General features: G+C 38.6%; 1 protein-coding gene across 22 annotated transcripts in view; it reads right to left on the bottom strand.

Moving 5' to 3' along the window:
• Nucleotides 1-23922, bottom strand: part of IQSEC1 (IQ motif and Sec7 domain ArfGEF 1) — a 337175-nt gene that overhangs the window by 28532 nt on the left and 284721 nt on the right. For all 22 annotated transcript variants that reach the window (XM_075762678.1, XM_075762694.1, XM_075762679.1 and 19 more), the window contains 3 exons: nucleotides 21103-21385; nucleotides 16111-17375; nucleotides 258-419 (listed from right to left, as the gene is read on the bottom strand). In XM_075762678.1, coding sequence (XP_075618793.1) covers nucleotides 258-419; nucleotides 16111-17375; nucleotides 21103-21385 — 1710 coding nt within the window. The remainder of the gene's footprint in view (nucleotides 1-257; nucleotides 420-16110; nucleotides 17376-21102; nucleotides 21386-23922) is intronic.

Below are 23922 nucleotides of genomic sequence, written 5' to 3'. Positions count from 1 at the left end.
AATTTAGAGTAAATGTAGGCAAGTACAGACAATATAAATCCTTATAAGTATCTTGCTGAATCAATAACAGAAACAGTAACTTAAAGAAATAAATATTTGCTCATGTGCGTGCTTGCTTTCTTAACCCTTAGAGTCTGGTTTTCCTCTCCTTCAGAACAAGCACAAAACATTCAGAGACCATTACTACCTCTACCTCGATGATACATCTTACTTGCACATTAAACCACGCTTACCTCCTCCCCACACACAATACTCACTCTAACACATCCCGGTTGAACTGTTTTTGTCGATTTCCTAGAAATTCTCCAATCATCTGTCTGCTGAGACCTTTCCGCTGCAGGAGAAAGTGGGCAACACCGACTGGAGTGTCTGGCACAAAACCTCGCTCAATTAGGTACTGGACTCCTTTTTCAGGTTTTCTGAGGGGAAACAAGAATACAAAACTGTTAATTTTCTTCCATTGGACCTGAAGGCATCTGATTACAATTTTACGATTCTGCCAGTTACTTTTGACTAACTCACTGATAGTATGGGCTAGTATAGTTTCAGGATAAATATGACCATCCCGTAGAACATGCTGTTCACTGTTAATAGCTTACTAGCTTTGAAACACCTCCGTGCCTGTTATTACACATTTCTCTGCTCCATAATCTTTCCCAAAGCGAAGCTTTATGCACAAGCAGCTTCAGGCATGAAAGTCAAAACACCTGTCAATGCAAAAGACAAGCCCAACATCAGCTACTAAATGCTCCTGCTGCTGGGAGGGAAGTACCTTCCAGAAACTGAACTGAAAAGCTTCTGATGACAAACGAGAAGCAAAGAACACCCCTGACCCCCCTGCTGTCAAAAGTTAAACTTATTGAACAAAAACATCTGAGGAGGTATAACTTGCAAGCTGAGAATACAAGAAATAAGGGGGAAAAAATAAAGTCAGTCATGCAAAAAGAAGCAATTAAAAATAGTGGAGCTCCCATCTAATTTAGATTATTTTTTCCTTGCCCTTAAACACACCCATTGCCCCAGATTCCCCTCCTCAGACAAGCACCTTCATCGTTTCTGGAGTATTTTACATCTCTTTATACATCACCTTCAGACTTAGCTGTAACCACTTTCAGATCTAAAAACAAAGCAAGCCAAAGCTACTCATTTTAAAATATTAAGAAGCATGTGTTGGGGAGGAGGGTTGGTGATAGAATTGGTTTCTGGCAATAATATCTACTGCTTTTAAAGGCAAATGCTGCTTATGTTTTAAAGTGATGTAAAATTTTCCTCACAGCACTTACTGTGCACTGTTTCTTCCAGCAGCGTGACACAACAGACAACCACAATTTCTTTTAAAGATATTAAAGGGCTATCTTTACAGAACCAGTAATTCCATCACCATTTTGTAAGGAATTATAATATAAAGTCCACCTGTAAGAGTGAATGATTTGCAGCATGCTGGATGACCTGAAAGATATTTCCTTTAAGGCATGCAAAATCAATTCCAAAGGACAAGGTGACCGTACTATTTTTATACAAGGTTGATCACACAACCATAACCATTCCTCAGGGTTTTTAATTGCAAATAACATTACTAAACACATCACCATTCAGTTCTCCTTTTACATTACACTATTATACACTTAATACCCTATTAAGAGTTAGACAGATTAAAGCAATATATATAATTTAATCATAAGGGAGTTCTCAAATCTCAATTTCTTGGATCAGGCTTTGTGGCTCTTTTCATCTGAAATAAGGTTACACATATGGTCATCTTCTAAATATAATCTTGGAAAATGAATCTCCTTCGTACTCAGAAAGGACTGGTTTTCCTGCAAGTAATGATACTACTATGTTCACATGCTTTTGAGTTGAATTTCAGAATTCTTAAGCTTTCTGAATTTAAATTCACAGTACCCAACAAAAACAGGAATAGTTTTCTCCATCCCCCTTGTAAGTGAGCGACATTTGTCCACAAAATCCGGAGTGATACAAACCCAGGAGAGTTCCTTTCCAGCAATCGTCAAAACAGAAAACAAAGAATACTATAAAAAAGCACAGCTTGATTCAAAGATCACCTTTACTTGAGATATAGAAAATGCTGGATCATTACTTATTACAACTTGAATTCTTACTACCCCCATAAGCCTGAACATTTAAAATCATTTTTTCCCATCGATACTTTCTTCATGCTGAAGTGAAGCATCAGGAAGTTTTGCAGCCTAGGATTATCAGAAAGCAGTCTTAATTTGTTACAAAAGTTGTAACACGGAAGCAATGTAAACTCTGAACTGTTATTACATGCAAATAGTACCTGAAAACACTGAACTGTAAGAATGAAGACTACTCTTTCCGTACTTGATAAATTAAACTTTAGTAGCGGTGGCATAAACTTCAGAGTAACAACCCTGTAAGAGTCATTTCCACGGTGAAGAAACTTTCTTTGTAATTCATAGCCTTATCCACAAATTCACCAACTAAAGATCAGTAAAATTGTATCATACTACTATGAAATCTGTCCTCTAAAAACTCTTAACTTTGTTCTGTCCTAAAAAAAGAACCGTAAGCCTAGAGCATATGACTGATCTCAACTGAGGAGCTGCTTGTGGGCTGGCCCCAGCCAGCAGCCCAGCACCCAGCCTAACCTGGCCCAGAGCTACTGCTAGAAAGAACCAACTCAAGAACTACAGGGCTTCTCCAGAGAATTTCTGCTAGGTGTTGAGAAGAGACTGTAACTTTCCCTAATTTTACTTTGATCTTTCGTTGAAGGTTCTGATAGTCATCACTACAAGGGGGATAAAGGATTTCTTAGAGCAAGCATTAGCAGGATAATTGTTCTTAATGACAGAACCTATAGCTTCAGGTGGTCCTTTGGAACCTCACCCCAAGTAATGACAGCCTACAACAGAGTATATTCTGAAGGATGGCATAAAGGACAAGCAGCCAGAGGCAGGTGGTACCACTCTGTAGTTGTTAGGGTGTCACTCCTTGAGCAAGGCAGCCGACAATGTTTTCAGTTTTCCTGTTACCAAAATGAATACTATTCGGCTCACAGGAGAACTCTGAAGGTTAAGGGGTTAAATGGAAATATGCAAAATAAAGTTCTAAATAAAATAAGTTTCTGTCCAATGGGTATCTCCCTAGCTTCCCATTCAGCTCATAAATGCTAATGTTGGTTTCTGGTCTGGAAGTCTAGCTTGCTGACAAAATTTCTTCATATTTCTCTTTTTGATGATCTGAAACCCTGAATTCATTCAACACTCTTGACCAAGAAATTGAATTTAATATGAACTAAATTTTATCAAACAGCTTACTGGAAGAACACGCTCCCTTTTTATTTTTTAATCACCTTGCAAGCTAGGGAGGTTCAGGGGGGTTTATTGCGGCTCCCTCCCACCCTGCACCAGGTGTGACACTATCTTATTCAACAGGAAAAGTACTTAATAGAAAATTGTGACTTTGTAAGAGCATTCGGAAGTGTTGTACTTCCAAAGAAATTCTACTTAAAAAGTGAAGCTAACAATAGGTTAAGAGAAAAATGTACACAAGGGTGCCTTCCTTCTCTGTCTTTAAACACAAGCAATATTTTTTGTTTTTTTCAAATTCAAAGAAATTAAAGAACTGAACAGGTTCATGGAAATTTAATTCATCCTCAACATCACAAATTTCAAATATTACTAAGTATGAAGAAATTGCCACTTAAATGCACCAGGAAGACATGTAGGTTGTGGCGTTGACTATCAGCAAACTACCTGAGACTCATTTGCTCCTTCCCAATGAAAGGCAAAAACCACCAGGTAGCTGACAGGGTTTCTGGGAGGGCAAGTTTTAAAAGACAACACAAACAAACGGGGATTCTACTGCCTGCAAAACCAGTTGTTTTAAATGGGACAAACTTTCTTTTTCACCAAACCCTAATTTGCCTAAAGTGTATGACCGGACGCAGAAGGAAGTGGGACATGAAAGGGTCACGGATTTAACACGAGATAGGACACCTGACATAACTTATCCTCATTTCTGTCTACTCAGAATTAAGCATAGATCGTTTTGTACTTACAACTAAGAGTCTTTTGTGATTAGGAAAATTCCCAGTGATGGCTTGTTAATTACACCTACCAATAACAGGGAAGATGAGAAGTCTATAAATAGCAATCGTGGAAGCTGCATAAGCAGAGCATTTATTTTCAGATTTGAATACATTAACTAATATCAAAATACACACTCTAAAGCTAGCACCTTACATAGCTGATGATATATATAGATAAATAAGAAAAGTTCTCTACAGGATTGCTTCAAAAATAAAGCTTAAAAATATCTTCTAGCTCAAAAAAAACCCCCACCAAAACAAATCAAAGGAATCTACTGAAAGGAAGGAAAAAAAATAACTAGCACAAAAAGATGTGCAAAAACATATTTACGTAAGATTCTCAGATGTTGCATACAGGTCTAAGGAATGTGCCAGAAACTCATTAATAAGAAGACCTTTAGGATGGTTTAAAGCGACTTTTAGGGGAAAAACATCTTAGTTTTACTTAGAAAGTAATGCAAACTTCAAAATAACAGATCAAACCAGTATATTTTATTAAGCATATTTTATTAGAAAGTACTGGTCATATCCAGTAAAAATGTTGTATTGGGTGTTTCTGAAGACAGGTTGGATCCTGCAGCAATTTTTAGAAACGGACATCTTTAAGAGGAAGCAATATCCAGGAATAAAGAGTGCAAAATCACACACAGACAACAGTTAACAAAAACAAAGAAAAAAAAAGAGCGAAAAGACCCCACTAAAAACCTACTCCCTCAAAAGCCAAGGCACTAGTAAATCCCTGCACATCACTGCTGTTTCCCCTAGTTGGTACTACCCCTTTCCTTCCCAGGCCTAATACTAACTGAAAGGAGATGGCTTATTTACTCAGCAAGTTCTATATGCAGCACTGAAAGCGTAAATTCAGTGGAAGTTCATATAACTTGCTGACATTTGTGTAGATCTCATTAGAGTGGTGGTTTGTTGGGGTTTTATAGCTTGTGAAGCTGAGGAGGAGTTGTCTTTTAAAAGCTACGCAGGTTGAATCTGGAAAAGTCTCGAAACGTCACAAAAAGGTCAGTATGTTTAGGAGTTTTGCTAATGTAAGGGATGTACGAGACTCTCCTAAGAATGAGCTCTGCTTTGGAGTATGGGGTTGAAAAGACAATAAATAGGGTAATAATATTAAAGCCGGTACATTCCTGAGAGTCCCTTGTCCAAGTTAGGGATATATAGAAAGAAAAAAAAAAAAAAGATTTTTTTTTCATTAGACTAAAACCTACATGTATATAAGAATCTTTAGAAAAACACTGCATTCCTAGTATTTCTATTGCCATGAGCAAATTAGTAAGGACAGCAGCGATCCAGATCTATAATTCTGAATGTATCATCATTTGTCTCAATTAACTTTCACCTGGTCAGAGGAATCACTGACAGGCAGCTTTAGGATACGTGTCATGACAATCATTTACACCACGTGAGAATACCATCAGCCTGCAAAGATAATCACCAAGTAGCTGTTGCAGAAAATCTGGATTGCCAGTGATAAAAAACCAGCCCTAAAGCTCCATGAATTACTAAATATGGACTGTCAAAATCACGTAACTTCAGTCCCTGGTTTGACATTTCCTGTTTTCATAGGTGCTCAAGACCTGCCAGAATGTGAGAAAGCAGGAGAGCCACGGTCTGAAACAGCTCCTCCTTTGAAGATGGAAGGATAACAGCATCTGCTGACTGACTTCAGCTGTCAACAACTGTGCTCCCACAACCCCGCAGGTAGCTCAGGAGCAGGGACAGATGCACAGCTTTCTGTTCAAGCCACAAAAGGAAACACGGTTAGAAACACACCACCTTACGCTGTCGTTGGACATAAAGTAACACCAGATTCCAAAGGTTAGCGGTACCTGGGAAATAAGGCTCTGTATTACCTAGACATTCAAAATGTTATCTTTGAAATTATAGGAAATACTATTTTTACAAAAACAGCGCAGTGAATTCAAAAAGTGAATTTGGTACAGGAAAAGCTGCTAGTCAGATTCTAGATGGTAAGAAAGAGCTGAGCACAAACTTAGCATTTACTGTTATCTACTAGACATACTGCAAAAGGAACACATTAAGTGTGAGCGCTGCAGAGTTAGGGGAGCACGTCAGTGGCAGTGCCAGCGCTGGCATCACTCTCTGCTCTCATTCCTACTCACTGAGCCACAGTGCAGATCAAGTACCTATGTCCACGCTGGCTAACAGGAGAAAAGAATACCAAGCACCACCTCGAAAAGAAACATTCAACAAAACCACAGTACAAAGGTGTATAAAGCCTTCCCTATTTTGACTTGCTAAACATGTAAAGCTTACAGGTATCCAAACCCACATTAGATCTTTGTATTTCCTTTTAGATGCTCAGACAATAACAGAGCTGTGAAATGGAAGCATTAATAAACAAATGAGCACACAAAGCAGCTTGCCCAAGTCTAGATTTCCAATACCCAGCAACACCAAAAGTATCTTTTGAGGTAAACTAAGGGTTTGTTCACACAAGGTAAATAACCACAAACATACTGTTCTTACAGCCATGAGGCAAGGGGGATAAAGCTAGCCTGACCAAAAATGAGAACTTTGGTGAAACATCTAGAAAGAACTTCAGTATTTCTGAAGGCACCATCGATGCTTTTTGGTTTCTTGCCCACGCTTAGGCACACAAACATGCGCTACACTGAAAGGATCGTAAGTTGAGAGAATCTAGCAAACAAGCAAACCAGACCTACAAACATTTCTCAGAGGCTGTCAACACTGCAAACAGAAACAGGTCACAAACGTGCCAAAGAAATCTTTTCATGTTGGGGGTGGAGAATTTAATGCAGCTATGATGCCAGCCCTCTGTTAAAAGAAAATAATCTTCCTTGCCTTTGATACTAGAGATCCCATTTTGAAAATATTTACAGTTGTCACAAAACTAAGCATCAGTTTAACATTAAAATCCAGGGATGGATATTTAACATCAAGAATCTAAGACTCTTCTTAGAAACATTTAAGAAGTATTTTTAAGTAGCCAAGTTGGCAATAACAAGCTAATTGAACATTCTCCTTAGTTTGGCAGACAGCTAAATTTTATTTCTATGGTTGTACTTCTTCCTTCACTTTTGCTGAATATCCTACTGCTGCCACAACGAAGCTAAGAGAATCACTATGCCTATTTTAAACCTTCTGGGAAAGAATTAAAAAACCCAACATCGTTAAAAAACTACCAAAACTAGTGCCAAAACAACTTGAGAGTTCACTCTACTAAGCAACAACGCAAGAAAGGGACTGAAAGGGAAAAAAACTAAGAGAAACTGCCTGGGAAGCCTGATCTGTGTCGTCTTCATGTTACACAAATGTTTAATGAAGAGAAAGAAAAACTAGGTGTAAATTGCATCTTCTGGTAATTACAAGAAAGAGTCTCTGGGTCAGGAAAATAAGCCAAAAAGCAGCACATTTCTCACAGCTTCTCTGCATCTCGTGGAAATGGGGAGATAGTTACTCACATTGTTTGGGCAGGAGCCCTACAGATTCCCCCACAGCGGGGAAGACTTCTCTCCACTAAATTATATGTTAGTCTTCTCACTTTTGAATGATCTTCTCAGGTACGTTCAAGATCAAACCAAAAAACTACCACCGCAGCTGTGAATGTCACAGCTTACTTGCAATTACACCAAATTACCTGAAGTAATCTCCATTCAGTGAAAGTTAATTTATACTCATGTCACTAACAAAAGAATTTCCTAGGAAGTGATCTCAGTGCCCAGCTCTATTCAGTAGCAGAGCAAAATAAAGAGAGGAAACTCTGTAGAGATCTGTTTTCACAAAATTGGGTAACTGACCCAAACAGTTCTACCATTACTTTCTGTCTGATCCATCAGTTTCTTTATGTCACCATTTCCTGGTAAAATGCTAGAGAATTATACACTAAACATTATTACTGCTACTGAATGTTTAGGCTTGTCTGAAAACTATCGTCTGAATCAGAGCCAATTACAAAACCCTAAAAAAATGTATAAAAGGCAGCTAAGGGCTCCAAGCAGAAAGTCTGGCTTATTCTAACAAAGGAGGAAAAACAGAGTTTAAAGCTATTTCAGAAATACAATTTTTCCGTATGAGAAGCATCAGCCTTGAGGAACAAAGCAGCTGGCACAGTGAAGAGAATCAGAAGGCACACCCCAAGCAGTTGCAATGCAGTAGCTGGACATGTCCTGGCTAGTAAAAACAATCCTGAGTCATCACGCTATAGCAGATTTTGTAGATCCTCGTTATTCCTTCTCTTGGCAGGGGACTGCCTGCTTTTTTTCCCCCGCTCCTTCCTTCCTTGCAAGAAAGAAGGAAATATTTTTGTTAAATAAATGGACCAAAACACTCTACGAGGATTTTCTCACCTCCTCTGACCCCATTGCATCCCTGCATTTCTCAAAGAGTAGGGAAAAGAGTCTGTAGCTGCCAGCAGAGTAAAATATGCTCCACTTTGAGATGAGATACATGAGAAACCTGCCGGCTCTCTCAGAACTATTTGCCAGGGCCGACTATTGCTTTCACGTTTATGCAACTATAGTCAGGAATGAGACATTGATGACTATGTCCTTGAAATTGAGGAACAGTCGCTGTCTTAACATTTTCTAAGTATCCCTGCCCTAAATTCTCTTTCCACACCCTCACCCCAGTTACACATAACAGAAGCACTTCAGTTTCAATTTCTGCAACTCCGCTGACTGCAAATGGGAAACACTGACAATCATGTTTACTTTCAAAGGAATACCTTTGAAACTGGCAATGCAAAAATAGCATTTGAAGATCTCCAGATTTTTCATTTACAGATCCACCCAACCCCAATTCAGTAGTTAAGATGTGAATGTTAAACAGGAGGAAAGAGTTGGTGCCCTGTTTTCTTTTCCTTAACTCTTCTTCCTACGCAGCTTCCCAACTCCCTATTCAAACTGTCCTCTCTATGCCTGCAAAGGCAGCTAGTCACATTTTTCATCCTCAAAATTTGGTCAATTGAGATTTGTGGGGAGAGGGAAGAAATTAAAATTCTGGCATCCAGAGTCATATCAGATGGTCGTCTGGGAGCTGCTCACCCAGTCAAATTCCTCCATTCATAGGGTCATTTTTTAATAACTGGCTGTATCCTGAGCACGCACCCAGGCATTGTTAGAGCAAAGCAGTTACCGATTCCTGGCACGTAGCAGCAGGAGGGAGACGTGTGCCCAGAATGTTTAAGGGCAGGCGGAGCTGGCGGCAGAGGATGAGGTAATGGCTCTTTCAGGGTTCCAGGGACGCTTGCGCACAGTCATAGTGCAGCCTTTCAAAAGCAAAAAAATGTTTGCTTTTAACATTTGGTAAAGTTTATACTCCCTTTTAATAGCAATAAAGGGAATCCTTGTGACCATATACGAAACCGGCGCTTAAATATACTATTGGTTGAATTCTCACAGTTATACACTTCAGCTGTTCCTTATGGGCAGGACATAATGTATGCTAATCAAAGCACTCATTTTGGAAAAAAAGGAGGAAAAATGGATCCTCAGGGAGAAAAAATAAAACACGCACAGAGTAAAGCAAAACACACAGAACTTTTTTTTTTTTTTTGGGTGTTTTCACTTAGGGCTAAACATTTTTAGAAACAATGAGAGTCATACTAAGAACATTCTTCTCTTCTTACTAACTCCCCAGCATGTTAGAGGACAAGCTACATGGAGAGCTTTGATTTTAATTTTTGTTGGAATTGTCTGCGGCTGAATAATCTGCGGTCCAGATGTTGTAACAACAGTAAAGTCCCTCTCAGGCTATACACGAGGATGGCAAATGGCTCTGTTGTGAAATCCTGAATAAGCCTCTTGCCTCCCCTTTCCTCTTTCTCTTGAAATCATTCCAAAAAATCACAGAAGATATATGATTTGCAAAGATACTAGAGATCAGCTGACAAAATAAAAGAATTAGTTCAAAGGTAAAGAGAACCAACTTAGTTTGATTTACACCTTCTCCCTCCTAATCAATCTGCACTTACAAAGTCTAAAAATCACTAGAAAGGTTTCCAATAAGCTTTCATCTTAAAATTCTAAGGGGGACAGTCTAAAAATATATGTTTTCAGACCAGATATTAGAATGCTGAATGAATGCCCTGAGACCTGACTAAAAGCAATACAGAAGGTAGGTTCAGCATCTTAAGTGAAATTCATTAGGCATGTGATTAGTATAAATGGAGGAACATCAGATTAGTAAGCTTATTATAATATTTAAACTAATGGCTACTTGCAAAACTTCTTTTAAAAAAAATTAATAACATCTAGCAACTTTTAAAGATTTCAAATAGAGAAAAAGTTTGCAGTACTTTCTGAATGTAACACTACTTAGCAATCCAAATTACCTTCAATCTCTACCTACATGTAAATGATGGAAACCGTATACCTCTGATGAACAGTTAAAGCTGCTTTCATGAAAATGCAAGATGTGCCTTCTCACAAATGTTATTATTGTGTGCCTCAGATTTCCAACAAGAATTTCTCTAGAAATTGTAATCTTCAATTTTGTATTTGGTATAATCCCACTGGCACTCAGCAAATTCCTCTCATATCTGCTTAGTAAAATAAAGAAATACTTAAATTAACATTCCAAGGAATCTAGACATATTTAAGAAAGTCTGCTCCTGGAATTAGTATTCAATTCATATCAATAGTAATTTTAAAATTTTGAATAAATTCGTCCTCATCATGCAACAAATGAAACCGGTAAGACTTTCAGGTCAAAGGGTGATACATCACTGCATAATGCAAACAGACACTCATGCCTTTTTAGCTCTGTCAATAAATCCTTTGAGAGAACTTTGGAATAGTGGGAACCTTGATAATAGCCCGTTATAAAGGAAGCTACAGAAAACTCTTCAAAACAGTACGCAGTAAAGGACTGAGGACACATGGGGAACAGTTTTCCAGCTGTCACTACCCTTCCCAGGAAGCAAAAGAGGACAAAAAGGGGGGGTGGGGGGGTGAAAGGCATCTGGGAAAATGTATTGTAAAAATATTTATAGCCTAGCCTCTGTTCAAGCAATGTAAAGTTGTATTTGTTTACCTCCAAGATGTATATGCAAGATTAGGCCATAAAATCTTCAAAAAACACTACACAAGAAGAGCCCTCAGCATAAAAAGCAGAGCAGCAGGGTGCAAGCGGCCCAGGAGCTGTACTTCACAGTCTCTCTTCACCAGCAGTTACAAATTGGCCCCAGCAAGACTGGCGCCCGCGGCAAGAAATCATGATGCCACAGGAATATTGCCAGCGTCTTCCAGTATCTGATACCCCAAAGGAGACAGTAAATCTGACTCTAGTCTCTGCTAGATTAACAAACGAGTCTGAGAAGCACAAACTTTCATCTCCCATATTTTATAATACTTAGGCACAGTCGCATCAAATTTTCAAACCACTCTAACGTTGCCCAAGTTTTGTTGAAAATACTTTATTAATAGAGGAAGTGTTTGTTCTCTCTGCCCAAAAGAATGCTGAATAATCGCTACACCGTACTCTATTCAACATGGCCCAGGAGGGTGTGTCGCTGCAGTTTGAGGAAAGAGTAAGGGAGGGCAGTGGTATCTACAGACATACCTGGTAGCCACTAATACTTGGTGAGGAGCCAGAGTTACTGCCACCATCACAGTGGCACAAGAGAAGGGAATATGGCAATATACTTCTTCCTACACACACACAACTCTGCTACTACTGACTGCAAAGTTGACCCAAGGGCAGCACATGTTTCCTCAGACTCCTGAGGTTAAACCATTCGTCCTGTTTAATCTGTTAGAACCATCAGTGCACCGGTAGCAGAATGGAACCTGAAAATCCTACCGGATTGGGCTGCAGTAACTGGTAAACCTGGTATTTCCAGCCTGCAGTCAAAACAAACATGAGGATAAAATCACAGCCTTTTTTACTTTTTTTTTTCCTTCCCTTTTTTATTTTTTTTAAAGCAGTAGTCAAAAGCCCTCTTGAAGCCTTGTTTATAAGCAAACCAGTCTCAAAGGCTGGATTTGCATTGGCAGGGTTTGGAGCCTGCAAAATAAACCTTTCTAGGTAGTGTTTTCCTTCTGCCTATAAGGAAGGAATGGTTTCTAGTGTAATTTCTCCCAGACTACATCCCTTTCAAACTACACTGAAGAAAATGCCTAATTCAACACAGCTGGCCTCACCAAGCTTCCCCGGGAGCCCTTGCACTCTGAGCACGCACCTGCAATCCTTCCTTTCGGCAGGCAATGAATGGTAACACACAATCTGACAGCCCATTGACAGGGTGAAATCACTACTGCCATTCAAAACCAGGAGAATATACAGAAGCTGGTACTTAGTTGCAATTTCTTTGGCAGAAATCATTCCGGTTGGGGATACTTTACATTCCAGTATAGTGGATACTGCAAAACATCTTTAAAAAAAGTATACTACTTTAATCAACACTAAGGTTCCAAACTGAGTGCCAAGTTACAGCTTGAAACAAGTTCTGTGATCACCTAGTGATAAAACTTCTAGAAAAATGGTTTCCAATTACCTATAGTTTTTTGTCTACTGTCCCATGTTCTCCATTCTCCAAGGACCTTTGTGCTACTAATGTTGTGCATATAGTAGTGATTAAGTGAACTAGACCACCAACTGTGCTCAACTTTTACTCCACCCATAACCAGCTATTTTAATAAAGAGCCTCTGGTAAGAAAACTGCACTTTGGCTTCTGAAAATTATTATTATAATAGGAAAGCCAGAAAAATTATAAAGCATCTGTTGAATTCAGCTGTGAGGATAGTGACTTCCCATGCTTTTAAAAACTTCATTCTTTCACCACTCCTAGTGAACAAAGCAGAAGTGTTTACTATAATTCCTGCACTTCTTTAAGGTTCTAAATTCTTTGCATTTCAGCCAAGCTTCATGTATCAGAAAGAAATGACATGATTAGGTGTTAATTAAGGTTTGGGATCTTAATATGCAAGGAAGATTTAAAAAATGCAATGAAATGAGCATGAACTTCTAGTAAAAGACAGCCCTAACATTTCCTCTGGTAGATGCAGACATTTGGGAAAAAACTTGACTTTTCGTAATAGGTAACTTCAAAGCCACTTCTTTCAGTTCTGCGCACAGTCCTTCCGCACGGGTGGAGCGCACATCCTCTCAGGAGCTCGCTGCCAAGACTTGTACTACTCCCTCATTTTATGATCATAAATGTGTCATGGAAGATCATGTGGTTAAAAGACATCTAAAATGACTCTGCTGCATTGAGTTGAACACTAGAGAGTAGACTAAAAATGTATCCCCTCACATCGCGGGTGTACATCTGGTCACACGATAGGGAGCACAAGCAGTTTGCAATATGGAACTGAATGTGTAGGCAGACCCTTGCTCACGTGAGGTGCTGCGCAGTTGCCTTTTTGCCATGTCATGAGAGAGAAACTGCGAAGACGGGACTGATGTGCAGAAAGGCCACCTGACCTGCAGACCCCCTTCCTGGCCCATGTCTAGCCAGGCTGGGCAATCCTCCTTTACAGTGTCCTGTATGTGAAATAACAGTCTTCACCAAGGAAATGGACCTCTAGGATGTGGCTTTCTTTTCAAAACATATTTGGACACACAAGATGCAATGACACACTTTGTGTGATGAGAAGAATGAGCATAATGCTCAGAAGTTAATTGAAACTAATGCACCCATACAGCACATATTTAAAAGGAAAAAGAATTCTTCATCTTGAAGAAATCATCACTTGTAAATCCCAGCAAATGCCTGAACAGTCTCTACTGCTTCACTTACCTCACAAAATGCAGTTTGTAATCCCACCTGATACACTCCTAAGAGTCTCCCTTCTGAACTTTTTAAGGGATAAAGCTTTGGAAGTTTCCCAGCTCCCTTTTCGAAAGAGTTTAGAGATTCATGCACTATCACGTTCTATGATGGTTCAATACTTGACATTGCTCAGAGGGCAAATAAGGTTATTAATGAAAACGTCACCATCTGCGGACTTGAAGAGCCATAATCAATACCAAGATACATGAGATACATGGAGACTGTCTATCAGTAGAATCAGAGTGACTCAGCAGAAGGTAATGAGAATCTTCCGTTCTGTATCAATACTGGAGACACAGTGCGGTGGGGGAATGAAACAATCATATACAGCAGAAGACCACCACGCTGCTGCCTGGAGTTCTGCATACTGCTTTTAGAACTCGCTGCTAAGAAACTGCAAGTCATCTTACAACCAATCAATATATAAAAGAGGTTTATCTCTGTTCAAGTCCATGCAGCAAGATCACTTAGATGTGTTTCAAACTTAACAGTCTCTATTCTTCTCTATTTCTGGTGTTTAGTTTTCACTTTCAGCCTCCTACTGAGATGGCATGTGACTAGAAGCATCTGACAATTTCCAACGCTCTCATTCATCGCTGTGTGCTGCTAGAGCACTTTTTCCATTCACCTTTTTTCTTACACCCTTCTGCAATTGACTCAGACTGTATTACCAAGCCTGAAGTTCACTGATCATTGACTGCTTACGGCTTAATTGCTGCGCAAAAAAACCGAGCAAACACCAAGTCTCTTAAATGTCAGCCAAACAGTACTGGCACCTTCTTCCCCACCAAGGACGTTAATGATTTCAAATCTTCTAAAAAAGCCCAATTGATACATCTTCCTACCCAGTCTACTTCATGAGCAGTAAAAGCTGCAGAGATCCTACTACTTACATACTTCCAATAAGTTAAAAGCTGCTTCTGTAAAGGCTTACTAACTTTTTACAAAGATTAAAAAAACAAACCTGAAAGTTTTTACGGCCAAACCTGGCCCATCCATACTCAGTATTGTAACGCACAGCCTCACATGATGGCATCAAAAAGCTTTAATTAGCTACAATGTTACAACATATTATTATATGATGAACCACTGACCTATTAATCCAAACGAAATAAATCACGGCAGTGCTAGCTGAAAAGGAGGGCTGAACTCATTCAAGCTGTAGGAGACTGTGAAGCAAGGTCTATGGCAGCATGCTGAAATACCATTAGCTCTTCAGAAGCTACAAAAATTTCATAGAGAAATCCTGAAGTATTCTGTAGAAAATGTCAAAAACTTATACAAACACTGTGAGCTGCCAACAATATTTTAAAGAAGAATAGGAAAAAAATTCTGGCATTTAGCATCTTTCATCTAAGTGTTCTGAGGAGCTTTATAAGCGCTAGTACCAGGAAAGGTTTAAGTAAATGATATCTGTTCTAGGGCAGGGAAATTGGCACACTAGGCATTAACTAAGCAGTGAAGAAAAACTAGGAATTCTAATGCCAACCACCTAGCTGTTCTTATCCTCAGATTATGACAGTTCTAATGAGATCTGTGTAACTCCAATAATGTGAATAGAGAGTTCAGAGTAGTATATTATTTGTTACCCTCTATCGTAATATTCATGGTTTTTTACACGCACATGGGAGTGTCCAATAAAAGAAAGAAACTTGATAAAGCTTTTTAATACAAATTTTAAACAACTCCATACATGGGAAAATTAACAGTCATAGGCAGAAATACACATTTTATGATAATTTTATGATCAATAATAAATATTTATTTAGCGTAATAATATTCAGTGCATCGGTTTTTAGTATCAAAGTCTTGATGAAATGTACTGAACAAATTCCAGGCCCTGCCTGTGTTAAACAGGAAGCTCATCTTGCATTGCTTGTTATTGCTAATTCCCATATGACATGTTTTACAATACCTATGTGATTAGGGCAGAAAGAAATCTGAATTTGTTATAATACCAAAAATGGATCAGGATTAAGCCACCATATTTTCCAGCAAGAAAGGAATCCGATCCATCTTCTTCAATAGCTTACTACCATATATGTATACACATAATTATATTTTTTCTTTTCCCCTGAAGCTGTTTTACTATGAAGATGTCAACTTGTAAGTACTCTAACACAACAGTCACCACAAGCAGCTTATTTTTTCACTGAAAAGTCAGTATCAAACACCAGTCTCGCTTATCTGAGACAAGAAAAATATTCCTGGTTCAGTGGCTATGTTTCTACCAAACATGGAGAGAAAAGGAGGAAATACTGTACTTACTTGTTAAAAAGATTCAGGCCAATCCTATAATGGCGTTTCCTGATAACATCGTTACTGAAGGCAGGGGAATCCCAGCTGTTGCGAGTTTCTTTGTGGTATGTTTGCTTGCTCAAGGTTTGCTCCCTTAGGCTGTCTCTAGAAGAAGATTCTGAGCTGCAATTTATTGTATCATTAGAGTTGGAAGTGCTGTTGATGCTGTCATTGTCTCCATCAGAATAATCGGACTCTGATTTGCTTTGCCTGTTTGCTGTGCCATTGATAGCTAAATGACTATCTATAGGCCTAGCCCTATGTCTTGCCTCCTGTTCCTCTCGGGTTATTATTTTGGCAGGGATACTGTGAGGGATGTGTTTCGGGCTTCCTTGTTGACTAGTGATCCCTCGGTCATATGCATTTTGTCTCTTTAATGAGCCTCTCTCTGAGCGATCACTCAAGTCCACTGAACTGTCACTGGGTGGCTCTATAGTCAGCAGTGGTAGATGATCCATTCTCATCCTCTGTTCCTGACATTCCAGTGACGGGGTACTCCTGCAGCTCGTATCAGTGTCTATTTTATCATCTTTGTGGGTCATGGACCAGTACTCTTGAGAAGAGTTCATGGACCGGAGCCTCAAATCAGATTCTGTGCTGGATGGCCTGTCTACTGACTGGGAAAGTGGAAGGGGTGGAGATAACTCTTCCTCATCAATATATAACGTAACATCACTGTATGACGCTGTCATCTCATCAAGCTTCCTGTGATCCACATTGTGAATCGCTGGTTTAGTTTGACCACAAGTATCCCTTTCCATTTCACGACTTCTGACTTGATCCGGAGTCTGGACTTCATCAGAATGTAGACTGCGGCAATTCAGTGCGTCATCAATGGACTCTGCAAGGGATTTCACTTGCCTGGAAAAAGCATCCTCCAGTTCTGTTATAGCATCAGCAAAATCAGTAGATGCTGCTGGAGACTTCATTGTAGCTGACTCTCCAAGGTCACTGCATTCCGACTGAACCAGGGATCCCAGCTTTGACCCATCATTTGTAACAGAAACTTGTTTTCCTTCAAAGTAAGAGCTGTGGACTTTCTCAGGTCCTTCAAAGGAAAACTGCATTCTCATATTGGACAGTACAATGCGTCTTGACATACGATTTTCAGACATAGAACTTCTGAGACGCTCAAAGTTTTTGTTCATCTGATACTGGCGAAAAGCTGTTTGTATAGTACGAGCAGCATGTCTAGTTATGAGACGGCCTCCATATTTCCGTTCTAGCATTTCCACCTGTGAAAGGGTGAACACAAATACTTTGTAACTTGATGCAGGTTAGAACAAGGTTAAAGTATAAAAAAAAAAATTATTTTAACAACTTTAATTTTCAGAAATTTTTCAAAGTGTATACTGTTTTTGAAAGTAAAAACTCAAAGCTCCAGACTAACAACTGCACAAATAGTGAACCCAATAGTCATTTGCAAATTCCACCATAAAAATACAGATGAAAATATGGCTATGTGCATACTGTCATATAAAATTAAGGTGTTGCCAATTTGTGTGTGTGTTTAAATTTTGGGTTTCACACATTAGCACTGGTGTGCCCATGTCAAAGCAGAAAGATAGCACTCTAATGCAGCATAATGCAGTCATTCTCTCTCTGTAGGGACAACTGTAGAGAACTGAAATCCAAGGATAATGTAAATTGCAATATTTTGGGAGTAAATTCTAAAAGTGGCCATCACCTTTCCAGGCACACATTGCTTTCAGCATGAATAAAAACTGGGTAGGATCGTTTCACCCAGGCCTGATATCAAAGCAAAACTGAGCCTCCCAGACCATACGCTTCCAGAGGTTTCTCTGATAGAATATCCATATACACAGTCCTCCTCAAACTAAGAACATATTTCAGACTTTCTGAATGCAAATTCAAATCTATTTGCATTCTTGTAATTAAACTCAACGTTGCCAGTGTTTCCAATTAACAAAATGAATATGCAAAATAAATACATTACAAATGCTATCAATTTAACCTAGTGAAAATGACATGTCAATACTTTTAGAATACTCATTAGATATTTTCAAACCCTTCCTTCCAAATCCTGAAAAGCATTGCTTATTTTAAAAACACTGAAAAAGATGAGTAACTGTGATCTGTGCTGATCAGTCTTTGCGGATCCGCATTATTCACAAACACAGAACATACATCACAAATAAATATGCTTAGCACTACAATTAAACCCAACATTTTTCTGGCAGCATTTTTTTATAAGTCCATGTACTTTTCATAATACTCCAATGATTCAAAAGTCAGTTCTCCTCACTTGCAAACCCAGGTACCCTTTTTTATTAGACATCACGTTTTAATCACGTTATGTACACATGCACACACAGCCTCCTCCCCCCATACTTGGAGATCTCTCCAAGTAATTGTTAAGTTTGGATATCGATGTGCAGAGGGGCTTCATCCCCTTCTGTGGAAGGAACTAAATTCTACTAAAAAATATTTTCTAGTCCGTTTTGTCTACCATTTGGGAGCAGCTGACTTATTTCTTCCAGTGCTCCCATTCCCCTTCCACATTGAGGATGAAGTCCTTTTTGGCTTGGTGTTTTTAAATGTGAATCACTAATTTTTTTTTTTTTAATTCTAGATGCAAAAAATATTATGCACAGTTATTGGCATAAACTGAGGATGTCACCTTCTCAGATGGGCTCAGATCAGGATTACTGCTAAGGAACTGTTCTTTTGACTGTACCTTGAAACTTCTTTTAACTAAGCTCAAAAACCTGTGACTGATCTCTGAGCTGGGAATCTGTAAAGCTCTGTATAATTTTCTGTAGTTCATCTTTAAAACAATTGTTTAGCCTTTCGCCCCCAAATGGGGGTTATACTACCCCCACATTTGGACATGTCAAAGAGGATATAAGGTTACTTGTACGTGATTCTGAAGATTAAAAAAATTATTAAGAACTTCAAACACAACCCTGCCACTGGTGCTACACATTTGCTACTATTTCTATCCACAGTATACATTAGGTCACGTGTGTTTAAATAAATCCTGAGAGATTATTTTGCTGGACTAATCTCAAAACAAATGATGAATTGTTAATTTAGTTGTCCTCTGAAAATTAAATGTCAAACCTAAAGAAAAGAAAACTGGCATAGCTGGTGTGAAAGAATAAAACAAAAAGTAATATTCTATAAAATAAATGATCTCGACTTTATTCTTGCAAATGGGCTGTTGCCCTTCAGGTTTACACAGAAAATATCATCATTGATTATCATAAATTAGGGGGTTGTGGCGGGAATTTTAATTAGGAGTATTGTGGAATTTGCCTAGATGATTTACTAGATTTGTAACTAATATTTCTAATAAATTTTAATGCATATTTAGTGCACCTTTTAATGCATATTTAATGCACATTGCCTATAGGTAAAGCCTTGGACATTTTCCTAAATAGATTTTCAGTATCTTCTGAGATTGCAATGAGAGCTTTTCAAAAGCAGTAAGCAACTCTCCAGTATCAAGCTTCCTTTATGTATCATTGTCACTTTTTATTGTGTAGGACTCCCTGAGCAAATACAAAACAACATCTGCAGTCCTCATTCTCTATCAAACCAGCATAAAAGGACAGATGGAATTAGGCTCTGTGGAGTATCTGCAGTGCAGGAGACCTCTTCAGTAAGCCTTACGCTCTATATCAATCCCTTATGAGACATCTAGCAAAAATGATTGCCGAAGGTGGAAAAGGAAGTAACATTTTAGATAACAGAAGGAGGTCCAATTTAATAGCAGAGCTGGCACAATCTAGATCAATAATCAGGAACTTGATATGTTCCCACTCCTTTGAGGGGGGCAGACTTTGCTGAGCATACAGACTTTGATGAGCATAAAGGCTAAACTAAACTCATATTTGCTATGTTAAATATTGGCTTCAACTTTAAGTCAGAGCTCAAGCTCTGTTCTTCTAGGTCTCTCTGGAACAACAATATATGATTCTCCAACCTGAAATTTTAGAATGAACAAACAGGTGGCAAGTGAGACTTAGCCCCTATAAATTTCACTGACTATCAATGTGTGGTCCATAATCAAGAGTAGTTCACTTCCTATCTGCAGAATTTTGCCTGCTTCCACTTTTGCCATGTTAATGTACAAGTTGGAGTGACTATGCAATAGACCACAGTAATTCACAGTAAACAAAATAGTCTGTGGCAAGAAAGGTCTTTAACAAAAGAAAAAAAACCCAAAATCAACAACCCACAACCAAAAAGCCCAAGCACAAACCCATTAAAAAACATTGATGTATTTGGCTACTGTTCATCTGCCAGTGAAATCCAGTGCTTCCTGCATATTTGCTTACCTTATGCTATTACAGCATCATTTTCAAATTATAAATATGAACTTACATGGCAAGAAACATCTTTCAAATAGGACTACCTTCAGAATAAAGCTTAAAAGGAATGGCTGAGGCTGAGTGTCTTACAGAAGTGTCTTTTTAGGGGCAAAGGCTTTCAACATCTACATAGCTTCCATCTAGTTCTTTGTAAAGCATATGGGAGTTTTTCCTAGTTGAGTAAAACCAATTAAGACTTTGAATTTACCCCACAAATATGACAGAATATCAGCTGCACTAAGTTCTTCCTTCCTTGCAGCAACAACAAAGATAGCCAGGTTTCAAAATCACTCACTCTCTTAGAAAAATATTTTGCATTATTACATTCTACTACTTGTCCCAAGCATGAAACCACAATTCCTAGTAGAACTGTTTTTAATTTTAACTTATCTTTAATGATTTTTTTCAGGAAGGGGGGGAAGGTGTATGGAACACAGGGATGACGCAACAGAGAAAAAAAGAGTCAAAAACCTCAGAAATGCTGACGTATGACTATTTTGAATTAAGTTGGTCACAGGAAAAGAAGATGTTTTCAGCATCACAACTGAAGTGATGCTAGAAAAGATTTTTCCCAGCTTACAGACATGTTGCCATTGTCATAAATTAGGTAACAAAGCTCAAATACCTGCTTATCTTGTAGGTCTGAAGAGAGTTCATAGCTCTCAGAAAGTGATCTTGACCTTTTAATAGCTTCTTCCTCTGCTTGTTTTCGCAGTATGGATGTTGAGTGCTGAAGTTTCGGCCTCCGAGACCTTTGTTGTCCAGGGGAGACAGAATACAGCCCGTAAGCAGAATGATCGTAATGGTCTGGACTTACAGCTGAACTGTGTGTTATAGGTCCTTGATGGTAAGCGGATGGGCTATCCAAAGATGTGCCAGTTTCACTGCTTGGAGCTTCACCCTCAACACTAGACAGAATGAAAAAACAGGAAAATCCTCAGGTGAGCATTGTATACCAAAACTCTCAGTAACAAATAGCATGGTTTTGCTTAGTATCTTTATATGTAGACAGCCAGCACATTTGGTACAAATTCAGATGCAGTTAGTACAGGGTAATGTGGCTTTCATGTCGAACACCAGTTTTCACTGTAATCTAAGCAAGTCTCTATTTCTGTTGCACAGGTCATCTTCAGAGCATGAGTCAAGCAGTAATTACTAATAACATCCTGAGTAAGTCACTCAGCAACTGCTGTGTAAAACAAATGAAAACTTTAAATTTCTTTTAAGACTGCTCATTTCCAAATTGTTCTGCTTCAAAATGACAGATGCTTATTTGTGTCTTTCCTTGCTTTGATGAATAAAAGCAATACTTTCTTACTGTTATTTTACAGTTTGACATTAAAGGATTACTTTCACATTACTCAAAGGAGACTTGGGATTTAATGGATCTTGTGAGCTACTGTGTTTCTAGAAACTGAAGTTGGGAAAAAGTACCTATAGGAGAAATCTCATTTATTTCTCTATTAGTGGAAGATTGCTCCCATGGGATACTTTTGGCATGTTTTGTAGTAAAGCATCCCAAGGGATAGTTTGATAAAACCATTTACTAATGAAAGCAAAATAGTTTCAGGTAGGGAAAACACAATAGGAGCTATCTGGCAAATAAACCATTTCATTTTCACATGAATGCTGTTATTGCTAAGGGATAAAGGCAAGAAAAAAAGGAAAGAAAAAAACAACTTAAAGGAGTTGTACAGAATAGGAAACATTTTAAAACTGAGTCCTAGTCAAGGTTTATCCTGAAGTACTGATGACTAACAGTAATTTGTATTTGTTTTATATTTACAGTAGGGCATTCTCACATTGCAATAGTGTATGCACCTTCCCTCTTCCACAGTATGTCTTTTTCACGTTTCACATAAATACTATCTGCCTCATCCTGTGTGCCCAGAGCATTGATAGAAAAATGAAATTTTACTTTTTTTTAATCACTCCAAAGACTTAGTAAAGAGTCCACACATGCATGAATATAAAAGCATTTGCAGTACTTCCCCTACCTTTTGTTTTAGGAACAGGCACATCCAAACTCCAAAGGAGTAAAATTCCGCATTCCCACCACGCCCTGCATTTTTCATTTTGCTTTCATTCACATGTATATGAACATAAAAAATAAAGCTCTCCTGTTGTCTCTCAGCAATGAAATGCTGTGACCCTTGCTGCACACACATACCACAGCAGTCCCTTCAACAGTTCAAAGTACGGAGTGATTTCTGAAAGAACGTTCTCCACCAGACCGCAGTGCCAGAAGAGATCAAGGTTAACACTGGCACAGCTCTCCTAGCTTGAAAAGTGTGTACTTTAAAGAAGTGAAGGAGAAAAAAGCCCCTTAGATTTCTCAAAATGTTTCTATAAACATGTAAAACTGAAAGCAAGTCCTCTTTCTTCACCCATCAAAATATGACTCTACCCGAAAGGTATTTTCAAGCATACTTTATCCAAGCTGGAAATATTTTCAGTGTGCACACATCACTTTTTCCAAAAAGGAAGCTGACAGGAAACTAATCCCTTTCCCTCTGTGATACAGCTGGCTTTCAACTTAAAAATGATAAATTATCCAGAGTTTTGCTAGTGACATTGAAACTGTGTAGCCACCTATTAAAAACAAATCATTGCCTCTAAAATATCCATTAAAGAAATTATTACAATACCGAACTGCTTCACATTCTCTCTTTAAATACTAAAATACGTTTCTCTGTTCTGCTGACTGTGAGGCCACACTATTTTGTGTATCATAGGTTCCTAATTACAAGCTTATTTGTAAGTACTTTTCATACAAGTATGGTAAATTTGTTTTTAACAGGAAGTCAGGAATTATCCCTATTTCCCCCTTCTTAGGTTCTCTGACGTTTTTCGCCTTCCTCGCCCTTAAATTGTGAACTAGTTAATAACCCTTCTGCATCGACTATAATCTGTTGACATTTTAATAATGATACCTTCAATGGATCACTTAATCTTTTCATCAACAAAAAGGGTCCTGCCCTAATCAGAAAAAATTGGACAGGGGTCTGCCCGAGGCTCTGATTAAAGTTAGGGGTTTCTTCTTTACTTTTTGTTTGTCTTTTGTACTTTTTCCAGACATAAATATGATCCTTGACTGCCCATAATGCTTGATCTCATTTTGTTCATGGGCCTATTCCCCGCCATCACATCTGACCTTTGAAGCAGGGAAGTAATTACCTTTTACAAGAGGCAGCCTCCTGCACAAGAGCAAGACAGCCCTTTAAAGCAACCAAGCCTGCACAGTCAGTACTGCGTCATTTGACGGCTTTCTCCCATTCAGCTCTTCCTTGTCCGTTAAGTTAAGAGCAGTGGAAGCTTCATATGAGTTATTTTGTAAAAATGAAACTCGGCTGACAAAGAAAAGCAGCTTGCTTTCTACTTCTTACTACTTTACATATAGCTGGAAAAGAAAAATATTGCAACAAATACGACTTGTGTGAAGCTT

The sequence above is a fragment of the Balearica regulorum genome, chromosome 10 (genome assembly GCF_011004875.1).
Source record: "Balearica regulorum gibbericeps isolate bBalReg1 chromosome 10, bBalReg1.pri, whole genome shotgun sequence".
NCBI classification, from domain to species: domain Eukaryota; kingdom Metazoa; phylum Chordata; class Aves; order Gruiformes; family Gruidae; genus Balearica; species Balearica regulorum.
This window is presented reverse-complemented; position numbering and strand designations above follow the sequence as displayed.